This window comes from Eubalaena glacialis, chromosome 1, assembly GCF_028564815.1.
Source record: "Eubalaena glacialis isolate mEubGla1 chromosome 1, mEubGla1.1.hap2.+ XY, whole genome shotgun sequence".
NCBI lineage: Eukaryota > Metazoa > Chordata > Mammalia > Artiodactyla > Balaenidae > Eubalaena > Eubalaena glacialis.
In genome coordinates this window covers 183228597-183244978 of record NC_083716.1, presented here as the reverse complement: position 1 = coordinate 183244978, position 16382 = coordinate 183228597, and the positions used below count along the sequence as shown (strand labels likewise).

The 16382-nt window shown below is 35.0% G+C and overlaps 1 protein-coding gene across 4 annotated transcripts in view; it reads right to left on the bottom strand.

The window, feature by feature from the left end:
- The window catches only part of MTX2 (metaxin 2), a 65148-nt gene that overhangs the window by 30597 nt on the left and 18169 nt on the right, over nucleotides 1-16382 (bottom strand). For 3 of the 4 annotated variants that reach the window (XM_061202398.1, XM_061202369.1, XM_061202379.1), the window contains exons 2-3: nucleotides 7677-7724; nucleotides 6582-6628 (exon numbers count right to left, since the gene is read on the bottom strand). In XM_061202398.1, coding sequence (XP_061058381.1) covers nucleotides 6582-6628; nucleotides 7677-7724 — 95 coding nt within the window. Of the gene's footprint in view, nucleotides 1-6581; nucleotides 6629-7676; nucleotides 7725-16382 lie in introns of those variants that run through there. The other variant, XM_061202387.1, reaches the window with a different exon arrangement.

Sequence of the window (16382 nt, the reverse complement as noted above, 5' to 3'; positions counted from 1 at the left end):
AAATAATTCTTTGGGGTTATATGACCAGATATAATTTTAAAAAAGCAAAACAAAAGTTTTTTTTTTTTTATAACAGCCTGTGTTAATAAAAACCACAAAACCTGAAGAAAAAAAAACAACATATTCAACAGAAAGAATACAGTTTTTTTCTGTTGTGTTCCCTTTCATTTTTAGAGATTAAGTATTTATTCACAAAGGATAGGAAAAAATAAGAATATTATTTCCCTTAACCTGAGCTTAAATGTTATTCTTACTTGAAGTAAGTAAAAAATGAAGAAGTAAAAAGTAAGATTACTTTTTCATTCAGCATTCTAATAATCATCAGTTTGAGACACTCTCTAAAAAATAAATTCAATAACTAAACTTTTACAATATTTAGATTAAGCCATATAAAAAAGGAAAATAGGTTTCTTTTTAAATTGGCTTCATATATAATAAACAAAAATCCTTTCTAAAACTTACTAGAAGTAACATTTTATTATATAAAGACATTCACAAAATATGTATATAAATCTTTGAAGCAAAAATAGGCACTAATTCAGCATTCAACATCATCTTGTAGTTCTACTGCTTTCACTTTTTTCAAAAGAATTTCCCATTTATTACCTAACTTGAACTTCCTAATAACCCATAACATAGGTAATGCTACCTTTATCACATCTCAGAGATCCAAAAGCTGCAACATATCTATCTCTCACATCTTAATGTAATCCGTAAATGGTAAGATATAATTTGCTAGGAAATGTCAGAAATGATTTTTGAATTAAGTGTCTACTTATTTTTGGATAAAACTCCAAAGGTCTGTATCACTGGACTGGACTGGTATGCAGCAAAGTGTTACAAGGGTGGACTCTATACCCAGACTCCCTGGATTTGCATTCCAGCTCTGTCAAGTACTAATTATATAAGTTTGGGCCAATTGCTTAACTTCTCTGCCTCAACTTCCTAATCTGCAAAATGGAAATAATAATGCTACCTACCTCATATGGTGCCTGTGTGTAAGCATCATCTATGATACCTAAAGTACATAGAACAAGACCTGGCTCATGGAGTAAGTGCTGTGTAAATTTTAGCCACAGTTATTATTGTTGTTCTTATTAATATTATCTGCAGAATGGGGATTATAAAAGCACTGACCTCATACCGTTATTATAAGGATTAAATGAGTTCATAAGAATTAAGTGCTCAGCACAGTGATGAGCACATAGTAGGCACTCCACCAATGCTGTTGGTGTCTGTTTACCTCCGCAATTTGTGGGCTCTATGACCTTGGCCAGAGCTTTCCTGAGCTTCAGTTTCCACATCTTTAAAATGAGCTTAATAATAGTGCCCTACACTAGGGTTACGGTAAAGATTGAATGAGATACCGCACATGAAAGCTCTCAATACAGTGCCTTAGACAATAAAAGCATTCAATAAATACTCAATTTTAAAACAAACCTTATTTAGTATTATTAAAATAATGGTTTGTTTGAATTCAAGCACTCTATATTAACAACTTTTAGTTACGGAATGGAACAATGATTATAAAAATTATTAATGTTCATACAGATTTAAATATGTCCAAAAATAATTCTTACACCTAACATTTATTTTAATTACTTTAGGCATTACAAAGTCTGCAAGCTTCCATTCCTGCTGCTGACACTGATTATGTATATTTCTGTCAAAGAATCAGGAAAGAAGGAAATAATAACCAATATTCATTGCATGTTTACAATATGCCAGGTGCTTTTCTAAATGCTTTAATTTTTATATATATTTTACATATTTTTTAACACATTCAGTCTTCATGACACCCAGTAGGATAGCTTCTATTATATCTCCATTTTACAGATGAGGAAACTTGAAACAAAGAGTAATGTTTAAGGTATTTGGAACAGAGACCAACCACCCATTTCATTTGTGGAATCTGCTATAAAAGACAACATATACTGAATCACTAAAGACATAAACTTCTTGAAGAAAAATCAAATGAAACATTTTCCGCAGAAAACTTTGAAGTTCATATGCATTTGCTCATACAGTATTTCTGGACATGTGCTGCCCAATACAAGAGCCACCAGCTACATACAGAGTACTTGAAATGTGGTTGGCAGAAATTGAGATGTGCTGTAAGTGTGAAACACACAACAGATTTTGAACTTAATATAAAAAAAACCGAAAAAATCACGTTAATAAATTTTGTACTGATTACACGTTAAAATGATATTTGATAATATTAAATAAAATATATTATTAATTTCACCTGTTTCTTTTTCCTTCTTTTAGTGGGGCTACTACAAAATTTTAAATTACATATGTGGGCAACATTATATACATTATATATCTACTGGACAGCTGATTAGGTTTAGGGGATGAGAGGATAGCAACAGAGAATTGTTATCAAAATTCTTTTACCAACCATTACAAGCTTCAAAGTGGAAGTAATATTATGAAATGGAAGATTTCTCTCCCCCATGTTTGTGTATGTAATACTGTCTATGTGCACCTTGCCATATATATGTGTGTGTATATATATATATATACACACACACACTGCTCATGAGAACCAGAGGAACACGCTACTCTAATACTTCAAAATATTCAACATACAAGATTATTTTATGACTAGGCAAACACTTCAGGTAATACCAATACTTTGTGGATGAAAGAAGGAAAGAAATCTAAGAGGAAATAACAGCCATGGGAAAAAAAAAATTTATTTTCTTTTAAACTGAAATCATAAAAGTTCCTTTAACCAAAAAAAAAAAAAAAAAATCTAACCACTTAGTTCCAGGAATATAATAAATGCCAATTCTATGTGGTAAGTAAAATTTAAATTTCCTGATGGCTTAACTGGCAGACTACTAAAATATCTGATGCTTGATATCTGATATCTTCTAGAAAATATCCAGTTTATGGATACCCATCACATTGTTTTGATCAATTTTATACATTTAACTGATTCTTCTAAACGGATACTGGTCCACTATATAGAAGAAAATTACTCCATAAAGTTTACATCAGATATCTGGAAAAGTCACATTTATAGTCATGGCTACTATCAGCTGTCAAGTCAAAGAATATTGAAGAAAACCAAGAATTTTTAATATATGCTGGTTAATTTATCATCTAAGTGACATACATAGGATAACAAAAAAAATTAAAACGGTTACGCAAAATTCTGCATTTTAAAAGGTTCTTATTTTCTGGTTTTAATTGCAACTGTGATTTGAGATGCCACGGTGAGAAAGCAAATTAATAAGAACCATAAAAACAGAATTACTAGATAAGGTACACACTAAGATTTCTTTTTTCTTTCCTTCCCCAGATTATTTAAAATGTTAATTTTTTTTAACAGTAATATAATGATATCTTGGTTTGTGCTGAAAACTAGTTAAACCGTCTATTCTAGGGTTTCTCAACATTGACACCATTTACATTTGGGGCTGGATAATTCTTTCTGTGGAGGGACTGTCTCGTGCACTGTTTCACAGCATCCCTGGTGTCTACCCAGTAGATGCCAAAAGCAGCCTCACTAGCAGTTGTGACAATCAAAAATGTCTAAACACTGTCAAATGTCCTCTGTGGGGTAGTAATCCTCCCTCAGTTAAGAACTACTGGTCTATTCCTACCCAAAATACAAATGGGACCTAATGAAACTTAAAAGCTTTTGCACAGCAAAGGAAATCGTAAACAAGACGGAAAGACAACCCTCAGAATGGGAGAAAATATGTGCAAACGAAGCAACTGACAAAGGATTAATCTCCAAAATATGCAAGCAGCTCATGCAGCTCAATACCAAAAAAACAAACAACCCAATCCAAAAATGGGCAGAAGACCTAAATAGACATTTCTCCAAAGAAGGCATACAGATTGCCAACAAATACATGAAAAGATGCTCAGCATTGCTAATCATTAGAGAAATGCAAATCAAAACTACAATGAGGTATCACCGCACACCAGTCAGAATGGCCATCACCAAAAAATCTACAAACCATAAATGCTGGAGAGGGTGTGGAGAAAAGGGAACCCTCTTGCACTGTTGGTGAATGTAAATTGATACAGCCACTATGGAGAACCGTATGGAGGTTCCTTAAAAAACTAAAAATAGAACTACCATACGACCCAGCAATCCCAGTATTGGGCATATACCCCGAGAAAACCATAATTCAAAAAGAGTCATGTGGGCTTCCCTGGTGGCGCAGTGGTTGAGAATCTGCCTGCTAATGCAGGGGACACGGGTTCGAGCCCTGGTCTGGGAAGATCCCACATGTCGTGGAGCAACTAGGCCCGTGAGCCACAACTACTGAGCCTGCGCGTCTGGAGCCTGTGCTCCGCAACGGGAGAAGCCACAATAGTGAGAGGCCCGCGCACTGCGATGAAGAGTGGCCCCCACTTGCCACAACTAGAGAAAGCCCTCACACAGAAACGAAGACCCAACACAGCCAAAATTAAATAAATTAATTAATTTAAAAAAAAAGAGTCATGTACCACAATGTTCATTGGAGCTCTATTTACAATAGCCAGGACATGGAAGCAACCTAAGTGTCCACTGACAGATGAATGGATAAAGATGTGGCACATATATACAATGGAATATTACTCAGCCATAAAAAGAAACGAAATTGAGTTATTTGTAATGAGGTGGATGGACCTAGAGTCTGTCATACAGTGAAGTTAAGTCAGAAAGAGAAAAACAAATACCGTATGCTAACACATATATATGGAATCTAAAAAAAAAAAAAAAAAAAAAAAAAATGGTCATGAAGAACCTAGAAGCAGGACGGGAATAAAGACGCAGACCTACTAGAGAATGGACTTGCGGACACAGGGAGGGGGAAGGGTAAGCTGGGACAAAGTGAGAGAGTGGCATGGACATATATACACTACCAAATGTAAAATCGATAGCTGGTGGGAAGCAGCCGCATAGCACAGGGAGATCAGCTGGGTGCTTTGTGACCACCTAGAGGGGTGGGATAGGGAGGGTGGGAGAGAGGGAGATGCAAGAGGGAAGAGATATGGGGATATATGTATATGTATAGCTGATTCACTTTGTTATAAAGCAGAAACTAACACACGATTGTAAAGCAATTATACTCCAATAAAGATGTTAAAAATATATATATATTCACTGTGCCCTGAAGCTATCTTTTCAAAAGTATAAAGATTGAAGACACTATTTCACACACAGCAAATAATTTACTTGTGCTATCAGTTATCAAGCAAGATTGCTTCTACCACACTTATAAACGCTTCATTCAACAAATATTTACTGAGTACATTTTATAAGCTAGGCACTGTGTCATCAGTATTTGAAAACTAAACTTAAATTTCAACTTCCTTATCCCCCCTGCCAAAAAGGCAGTATAAAGTCCATATTTATTAAATATAACCAACTAAGAAGTTCTGCCTCTCAAAGATTACCGTAAGAAAGAAAATACACTAGTTATAGTACTAGTGCCTAAAGATAAAATAAAGGTAAGTAAATAAAATAAACAAAATTTATATTCTTGGTAAAAAGATATAAATCTTCTAAAAGAAAGAAACTTAAAAAAGCTCATACTCATACAAATAAATTATTGTCCAAACACATTTCTTTCTATCTTTTCCTTCTTTCCCTGACTTAAACAAAACTAAAATGTACTGAATGACATACTATGTATCAGACATAGTTATTAAGCCCAGATGATATCAAGTTGAATTTAAAAAAAACAAGATGACCAAGTGCCTAGCATCATGCCTAGAACGCAGCAAAAGCAGTCCCTCTTCTTCCTTTTCTTTCTGTCCTCAAGAAGCTCACAGTCTCATCTCCAACAAATGTCACATCTTAGATTTCTCTTTTAAGTTATCTTTTAGGTGCTACACAATAAAATTCTCTTTGTGATTCAAACTATGTAAGCTAACCAAACAGCAACTAAATATGTAAAATGTTTCAATAATTATAATTCCATAATCTACATAAACATTTCTCTTTTTTTTAAGGTAAACAATTCCCAAGTATCCTATTCTTCCTATAGTGCAGTTTAAAGTTTACAAGACCACTAATCTTTTGGACTACACAACTGTGATATACAACTTGAAGAGTTATTATTATATTCAGTAAGTGGTCTGGGGATAATAGACACTAATGTAATCGATAAATATATAAGGAATGGCTGGAGAAGAATATGTTTGCTTCATGATTACCAAATGGATTAAGGCTAGAATGAGAAGAATGAGAGAATGATGCTTAAAAATATGTAGTGAATAAATCTTTACAAATAAGTTAGAAAATAGTTTTGTGCCTATAAATGAACATATCACCCCAAATAATCAATACCATCATATCTAGCCAAAAGCAAAACAGCAAATAAAGAAAATGCACCTACAACATAAGTGATGTTTATAAAAAGAATGAATAATGAAGATTTTTATGTTCATTTTACATACTGACAACAATTACCTGAATAATATTACATAATAAAATTATACTTCACAAAGAGATGTTATATTGATAATGATAAATCACAAAAAATTCTAAACATACAGTATCAGACTGGAGAGGAAAAAAAATTTGCAACTCAAAATTTAAAAAATTACATTATTTACATACTTACCTGCACAGCAAGAGAAGCTGCATTGTCAGAAAGCAAAATTTGCTCCCCTGTGGAAATACAATGAAAGGTCTGAGTCAAAAGCATAACTGCTAAACAAGTAAAATACATTTATAAATGTTTTTATTTTTAAAAACTATTCCTATTTCTAAAAAGAAAATGTAATCATGAAGTTCTATATCAATGCTGTTGTGTCTATATGTCTATATCAATGTGTGATTATAATTTTGATTAAATTATCATAGTATGTAAATAACAATGAAACAAAACTATTTACTCTGAAACTATTTGATCATTATTGTATTTTATCAACAATTTCCTCTAAAACTAATTGATCACTTACTGTATTTTATCAACAATATGTAATGAAAATCGCTCACTTAAAAACAAATTCGTTTTCCAAGTTTTCAAGAAACATTCCTCTTCTTTTCATTAAAATTAAGTAAAATAGTATCTCTACTCAAACCTCTCTAGTTAAAAGTAAAAGCATTCAAAATCATACAAAACCAGCTTACAGTTAATATTACACAGTGTGTCTAGGTCTGTCACACAAAAGAAAGATGACAAGTTTGCTGCAATAAAAATTCCATGCTTAGAAGACTAGGACTGCTGCCTATTAGTCTTCATTACTTTGCAGTCTTCTGACAACTGTAGCAGGCTGCTGAGCCCCAAATGGGGTCCATAATGTGACCTGATGATATATGAAGAGCTGCTAAAGGGAGCCTGAACCATCCTAGCCTATACATTTTAACAGTTCCTTTTTACTGAGAGCCCACTTTACCACAGGACTTCAAAAATCTGCTGTGTCAGCTATTGGCACAGTAAATCTGCCAACTGCTCCTGCAACCACATCATTTTACACTGCCTACAGCAGCCAATATAATGAGTCAATAATAAACTAAGGACCTTATAGGCCATGAATAGTTGGTTTACACTGGCAGATATAAATTTAGGTAAAATCTCCGAGACAAATTATACAAGGGAATCCCTTCTTTATGTTTTATGTTCTCTTTGCAAAGGATTATATTATTGAAGGGTGTTTTTGGTAATAAATATATTTTGATACAAAGCCATTTTTAACTGAGAACAAGTACCTACCTTTCAGTTGCTGATATAATGTAGCATTTTCAGGCCAAGGTTCTGCAGCTGTGGAAACACAGCAGTGATAATTAGGCACATAGGGCAAAAACATACCAATAACCAACCAAATTAATAATCACATACATTTGCCTAGAGCATTTAAAGTCAATTGCCAAGGATACCTTAAATATGGCAACTAGTCACACTACTTTAGATTCTATGGGAACCTATATAAGCAGGTTAGATAATTTCTTTTAAGTGAATGTTTGGTGGTAGTTTCATTTTTTATGGGGAGGAGGTGGAAGACATCTTGCCCAATCAAAAGGGAAAATTTTAAAAATAAAACAGCCTACATGCTACTATTCCTTTAGCCTCCTTCAAACACAGACATATGCAAAACGTTACTCATGCATATAAAAAGATAATGAATTTCAGTTCACTATCAAAAAGAAAAATAGTGAAGCAATATTTATAATATTTTACTGTAAACTTTTAAGGAAGTAAATTTTCAAAAGACAACACTGTATGAAAGAATCAAATACATCTGTATCAGGCTGTGCATCTTTCCTTATAAGCTGGTAGTATTTAAACAGACAGAGGAATCCTGTTGTTGTCTACATTTCATTGCCTTGACCTCACCGATACCATCTCACAAAAACAAAGGGAAGTAATATGAAGCAGTTAAGTACCTACAATGTGAAATAGGGCTGCTAAAGCTAATTTTAGGCCTGAAGCCAGGCTGGACCTTGACTCAATCTCTCATTCAGAGTAGACTCCAACTACAAACAGAATATTAGCACCCTACCAGTGCTTGGAAAAAGCACTAGATTTCAATTTGTCTAATCAACTGCACTTAAGAAGCAATGCCTCCACTGACAGAATATTCAGTATATCATTTGTTGAATTCTTCTTTGTAAAAGCCATAAAACATCAGAATCACCAATTCTAACACTCTAACTATATTTGCTGTCAGCAAGAAAGTCAAATATGAAATTTGACAATAATTGGTATTTTTCTTACTGTGTTTAAATTAATACAGTCTCTGTGACACAGTAACAGATTATATTTTTAATATATACTTCCAGCTGGTTTTTTAAAAAAGAAATTTATACACATGAATTACATGATTACATAGTAATCAAAGTGGCAAAAATTAAAGACAAAGAAAAATTATTGAAAGCAGCAAGGGAAAAACGACAAATAACATACAAGGGAACTCCCATAAGGTTAACAGCTGATTTCTCAGCAGAAACTCTACAAGCCAGAAGGGAGTGGCATGATATACTTAAAGTGATGAAAGGGAAGAACCTACAACCAAGATTACTCTACCCTGCAAGGATCTCATTAAGATTTGATGGAGAAATCAAAAGCTTTACAGACAAGCAAAAGCTAAGAGAATTCACCACCACCAAACCAGCTCTACAACAAATGCTAAAGGAACTTCTCTAAGTGCGAAACACAAGAGAAGAAAAGGACCTACAAAAACAAACCCAAAACAATTAAGAAAATGGTCATAGGAACATACATATCGATAATTACCTTAAACAAGAATGGATTAAATGCTCCAACCAAAAGACACAGGCTTGCTGAATGGATACAAAAACAAGACCCATATATATGCTGTCTACAAGAGACCCACTTTAGACCTAGGGACACATACAGACTGAAAGTGAGGGGATGGAAAAAGATATTCCATGCAAATGGAAATCAAAAGAAAGCTGGAGTAGCTATACTCATATCAGATAAAATAGACTTTAAAATAAAGAATGTTACAAGGGACAAGGAAGGACACTACATAATGATCAAGGGATCAATCCAAGAAGAAGATATAACAATTATAAATATATATGCACCCAACATAGGAGCACCTCAATACATAAGGCAACTGCTAACAGCTATAAAAGAGGAAATTGACAGTAACACAATAATAGTGGGGGACTTTAACACCTCACTTACACCAATGGACAGATCATCCAAAATGAAAATAAATAAGGAAACAGAAGCTTTAAATGACAAAATAGACCAGATAGATTTAATTGATATTTATAGGACATTCCATCCAAAAACAGCAGATTACACGTTCTTCTCAAGTGCACACGGAACATTCTCCAGGATAGATCACATCTTGGGTCACAAATCAAGCCTCAGTAAATTTAAGAAAATTGAAATCATACCAAGCATCTTTTCTGACCACAACGCTATGAGATTAGAAATGAATTACAGGGGGAAAAAACGTAAAAAACACAAACACATGGAGACTAAACAATACGTTACTAAATAACCAAGAGATCACTGAAGAAATCAAAGAGGAAATCAAAAAATACCTAGAGACAAATGACAGTGAAAACACGACGACCCAAAACCTATGGGATGCAGCAAAAGCAGTTCTAAGAGGGAAGTTTATAGCTATACAAGCCTACCTCAAGAAACAAGAAAAATCTCAAGTAAACAATCTAACCTTACACCTAAAGAAACTAGAGAAAGAAGAACAAACAAAACCCAAAGTTAGCAGAAGGAAAGAAATCATAAAGATCAGAGCAGAAATAAATGAAATAGAAACAAAGAAAACAATAGCAAAGATCAATAAAACTAAAAGCTGGTTCTTTGAGAAGATAAACAAAATTGATAAGCCATTAGCCAGACTCATCAAGAAAAAGAGGGAGAGGACTCAAATCAATAATATCAGAAATGAAAAAGGAGAAGTTACAACAGACACCGCAGAAATACAAAGCATCCTAAGAGACTACTACAAGCAACTTTATGCCAATAAAATGGACAACCTGGAAGAAATGGACAAATTCTTAGAAAGGTATAACCTTCCAAGACTGAACCAGGAAGAAACAGAAAATATGAACAGACCAATCACAAGTAATGAAATTGAAACTGTGATTAAAAATCTTCCAACAAACAAAAGTCCAGGACCAGATGGCTTCACAGGTGAATTCTATCAAACATTTAGAGAAGAGCTAACACCCATCCTTCTCAAGCTCTTCCAAAAAATTGCAGAGGAAGGAACACTCCCAAACTCATTCTATGAGGCCACCATCACCCTGATACCAAAACCAGACAAAGACACTACCAAAAAAGAAAATTACAGACCAATATCACTGATGAATATAGATGCAAAAATCCTCAACAAAATACTAGCAAACAGAATCCAACAACACATTAAAAGGATCATACACCACGATCAAGTGGGATTTATCACAGGGATGCAAGGATTCTTCAATATACGCAAATCAATCAATGTGATACACCATATTAACAAATTGAAGAATAAAAACCATATGATCGGGCTTCCTTGGTGGCGCAGTGGTTGAGAATCTGCCTGCTAATGCAGGGGACACGGGTTCGAGCCCTGGTCTGGGAAGATCCCACATGCCGCGGAGCAACTGGGCCCGTGAGCCACAATTACTGAGCCTGCGCGTCTGGAGCCTGTGCTCCGCAACAAGAGAGGCCGCGATAGTGAGAGGCCCGCGCACCGCGATGAAGAGTGGCCCCCGCTTGCCACAACTAGAGAAAGCCCTCGCACAGAAACGAAGACCCAACACAGCCATAAATAAATAAATAAATTAAAAAAAAAAAAAAAAAAAAACCGTATGATCACCTCAATAGATGCAGAAAAAGCTTTTGACAAAATTCAACACCCATTTATGATAAAAACTCTCCAGAAAGTGGGCATAGAGGGAACCTACCTCAACATAATAAAGGCCATATATGACAAACCCACAGCAAACATCATTCTCAACGGTGAAAAACTGAAAGCATTTCCTCTAGGATCAGGAACGAGACAAGGATGTCCACTATCACCACTATTATTCAACATAGTTCTGGAAGTCCTAGCCACGGCAATCAGAGAAGAAAAAGAAATAAAAGGAATACAAATTGGAAAAGAAGAAGTAAAACTGTCACTGTTTGCAGATGACATGATACTATACATAGAGAATCCTAAAACTGCCACCAGAAAACTGCTAGAGCTAATTAATGAATATGGTAAAGTTGCAGGATACAAAATTAATGCACAGAAATCTCTTGCATTCCTATACACTAATGATGAAAAATCTGAAAGAGAAATTATGGAAACACTCCCATTTACCACTGCAACAAAAAGAATAAAATACCTAGGAATAAACCTACCTAGGGAGACAAAAGACCTGTATGCAGAAAACTATAAGACACTGATGAAAGAAATTAAAGATGATACCAACAGATGGAGAGATATACCATGTTCTTGGATTGGAAGAATCAACATTGTGAAAATGACTATACTACCCAAAGCAATCTACAGATTCAATGCAATCCCTATCAAATTACCAATGGCATTTTTTACGGAGCTAGAACAAATCATCTTAAAATTTGTATGGAGACACAAAAGACCCCGAATAGCCAAAGCAGTCTTGAGGGAAAAAAACAGAGCTGGAGGAATCAGACTCCCTGACTTCAGACTATACTACAAAGCTACAGTAATCAAAACAATATGGTACTGGCACAAAAACAGAAACATAGATCAATGGAACAAGATAGAAAGCCCAGAGATAAACCCACGCACCTATGGCCAACTAATCTATGACAAAGGAGGCAAAGATATACATGGAGAAAAGACAGTCTCTTCAATAAGTGGTGCTGGGAAAACTGGACAGCTACATGTAAAAGAGTGAAATTAGAATACTCCCTAACACCATACACAAAAATAAACTCAAAATGGATTAGAAACCTAAATGTAAGACTGGACACTATAAAACTCTTAGAGGAAAACATAGGAAGAACACTCTTTGACATAAATCACAGCAAGATCTTTTTTGATCCACCTCCTAGAGTAATGGAAATAAAAACAAAAATAAACAAATGGGACCTAATGAAACTTCAAAGCTTTTGCACAGCAAAGGAAACCATAAACAAGACGAAAAGACAACCCTCAGAATGGGAGAAAATATTTGCAAACAAATCAACGGACAAAGGATTAATCTCCAAAATATATAAACAGCTCATTCAGCTCAATATTAAAGAAACAAACACCCCAATCCAAAAATGGGCAGAAGACCTAAATAGACATTTCTCCAAAGAAGACATACAGATGGCCACGAAGCACATGAAAAGATGCTCAACATCACTAATTATTAGAGAAATGCAAATCAAAACTACAATGAGGTATCACCTCACACCAGTTAGAATGGGCATCATCAGGAAATCTACAAACAACAAATGCTGGAGAGGGTGTGGAGAAAAGGGAACCCTCTTGCACTGTTGGTGGGAATGTAAATTGATACAGCCACTATGGAGAACAATATGGAGGTTCCTTAAAAAACAAAAAATAGAATTACCATATGACCCAGCAATCCCACTACTGGGCATATACCCAGAGAAAACCGTAATTCAAAAAGACACATGCACCCGAATGTTCACTGCAGCACTATTTACAATAGCCAGGTCATGGAAGCAACCTAAATGCCCATCAACAGACGAATGGATAAAGAAGTTGTGGTACATATATACAATGGAATATTACTCAGCCATAAAAAGGAACGAAATTGAGTCATTTGTTGAGACATGGATGGATCTAGAGACTGTCATACAGAGTGAAGTAAGTCAGAAAGAGAAAAACAAATATCGTATATTAACGCATGTATGTGGAACCTAGAAAAATGGTAAAGATGAGCCGGTTTGCAGGGCAGAAGTTGAGACACAGATGTAGAGAACAGGCATATAGACACCAAGGGGGGAAAACTGCGGTGGGGTGGGGATGGTGGTGTGCTGAATTGGGCGATTGGGATTGACATGTATACACTGATGTGTATAAAACTGATGACTAATAAGAACCTGCAGTATAAAAAAACAAACAAACAAACAACAAAAAAAAAGAAGTTTATACACATGAAGCATCTTTTTCTTAAGACTGATCATTTAAGATGCACTAAAACAGTCTTAGGAGTGGGAGGGAGAGGTGGACGCCTTAATTTCCTTTTACTTCCACTTTAGAATGAAAAGAAAAACATTGTACTATTATTGTAAATTATAAATTTTGGTTTGGTCTGGGCTACACAAAATTAAACTCATACTTAGGGATAATACATGAAGTCACCAAGCAAATAGTGGACCATACACAGTTTTGCACACTGTTATCCACAGTATTACAGACCTCCCTTGACCTACCATGGGTTTACATCCCGATAAACCCACTGTAAGTTGAAAATGCATTTAATATACCTCACCTACCAAACATCATAGCCTAGCCTAGCTCACATTAAACGTGCTCAAAACACTTACATTGGCTTACAGTTGGGCAAAATTATCTAACACAAAGCTTGTTTTATAATAAAGTGTTGAATATCTCATGTAATTTATGGAATACTGTACTGAAAGTGAAAAACAGGATGGTTTTATGGGTACAGAATGGTGGTAAGCGTATCAGTCATTCACCCTCTTGATTTCGTGATTTCGTGGCTGACTGGGAGCTGTGACTCCCTGCTGCTGCCCGGCATCAAGAGTATCTAGTTACATATCGCTAGCCCAAGCAAAGATCAAAATTCACAATTTGACGTACAGTTTCTACTGAATGTGTATCGCTTTCACTCTATCGTAAAGTCGAAAAATCGTAAGTCAAACCGCTGTTAAGTTAGGGACTGTCTGTATACATATTCGTAAAGGCTACTGAATTTCAATTCACATACCAAAAAGGCAGTGCAACTAAATATTACTATATGTTACTGTAAACTTTTTAACAAAGTAAAATTTCAATAAGAACCCAATTAACCTGTGTAACAGTTTTAAAAATAAAAGTCAGGGAAACAAAAACAAGCTGACATCAGCAATTTACTAAAAAATAACCTTTTAGGATAAACTGTATGATCAGCACACCTACACTGTTTACATCTATATAAGAAACAATACAATGAGGTTCATTCATTATAAGAGTCTACATCATCAAAGACTCAATTATATGCATTATATTAATCTTATTAAAGAAAGCAATAAGGCATAGGAATAAAATTTACAAAAGTTCCAAAGACATTGAAATTAAGTTCCTTGAGGGCACAAATGTGTCATATGCATCTGTGTATGCCACACTGTGCCATGTTTTGCGTACACTTGGTGATCATTAATTGTGCATGGAAAGAAAGAAAACTACCAGTCAATCCCCTAAATATTCTGGCTAACCAAAGTTTTACTGAATTTAATTATCAACTATGTTAAAGTAATAGGGTGCTCTAATTAAATATTCTGGTAATTTTAACTTTTGGTTAGCTATTTTGTGTACATATTAGACATGAATTACAAATTTTCAAAACAATGGAAAAACATACATTTAGCATTAAATATATGCTGAATATAATTTAAGTGTTCTTTGATAAATCAGAAGCTACATCACTACTCCACAGTATCAGAGGTCTCATATGAATAGGAACTTCTGTGTTCAGTAATTCCAGTTAAAAGTTCATTTATCATCACCCCCTTTCTCCTGATGTAATACAACCGACATATGTAAAAGTAACAGAAATCTTGCAACATAGTACCCGACTGCAAATAAGAATAAAGGAGTTATCTACAAATACTAAAAGCTCTGTTATTAAGAACCTAAAGCTGGAAATGGGGATGACGGAGTATATTTTCCTTGCTCCAATATACAAACTATGTTCCAACTCAGGAATTATTGAAAATAAATTCTCAGGGCTTCCCTGGTGGCGCAGTGGTTGAGAATCTGCCTGCTAATGCAGGGGACACGGGTTCGAGCCCTGGTCTGGGAAGATCCCACATGCCGCGGAGCAACTGGACCCGTGAGCCACAATTACTGAGCCTGCGCGTCTGGAGCCTGTGCCCCGCAACAAGAGAGGCCGCGATAGTGAGAGGCCCGCGCACCGCGATGAAGAGTGGCCCCCGCTTGCCGCAACTAGAGAAAGCCCTCGCACAGAAACAAAGACCCAACACAGCCAAAAATAAAAATAAATAAATAAAATTTTTTAAAAAATTCTCAGAAAGTAACTCTGCCAAAACATTTGATGTTATCTTCACAAACAGAACCTATCATTTAAAAAGAGAAGGCAAGTAGGCTGATATAAACCTATATAACCATGCTATTTTAGCAGCTTGGAATTCCAGTATATCCATAGTCCAGGAGGCAAGAAATAGCAGAGTATGCAGGGAATGATCAGGGAATGAATGACATGGGAGAAGAAATGGCTGGTGTGTTATTCAACAGAGAGACAATAGTGAAAATCCTAAGTTGTGTGGCATGGCAATGGATCTACAAATCAACCATGTAGGTATCTTTCTAGGAAATGAGCTTTCATAAGTAAGTCCATGAATCATGAACATTATCCACACGTAACAAAGTACAAAGCTTACTTCTTGGTTTGGGTAATATTAATTAAAGCCTTTTCATTGAGAATGCCTATTACGTGAAAGACAAAGTCCAAAAATACAATTTCTTCCCCACTCCTCTTTCCCAAGGTTAGGGAAGTTAATATCCACCCTTGTCCCTGATCATGTGTAAAAGAGAGGGAGATTAAGAATTCAAAATTATAGTACTCACAACAGACCTTAAAAATCTGCAGCATTTAAAAAGAAAAATCTTTAAAAATAAATAATAAAACATTTTCATCTCTTACTAGTTTTACTTTAGTCAACCTAAAATGTTTTAGACCACAGACTAATTCAATAGTGAATAAAATTTCATGACTCACCTATCCTATTTTCAATTTCTACCACCAAAATCTCTCCCTGATGTGA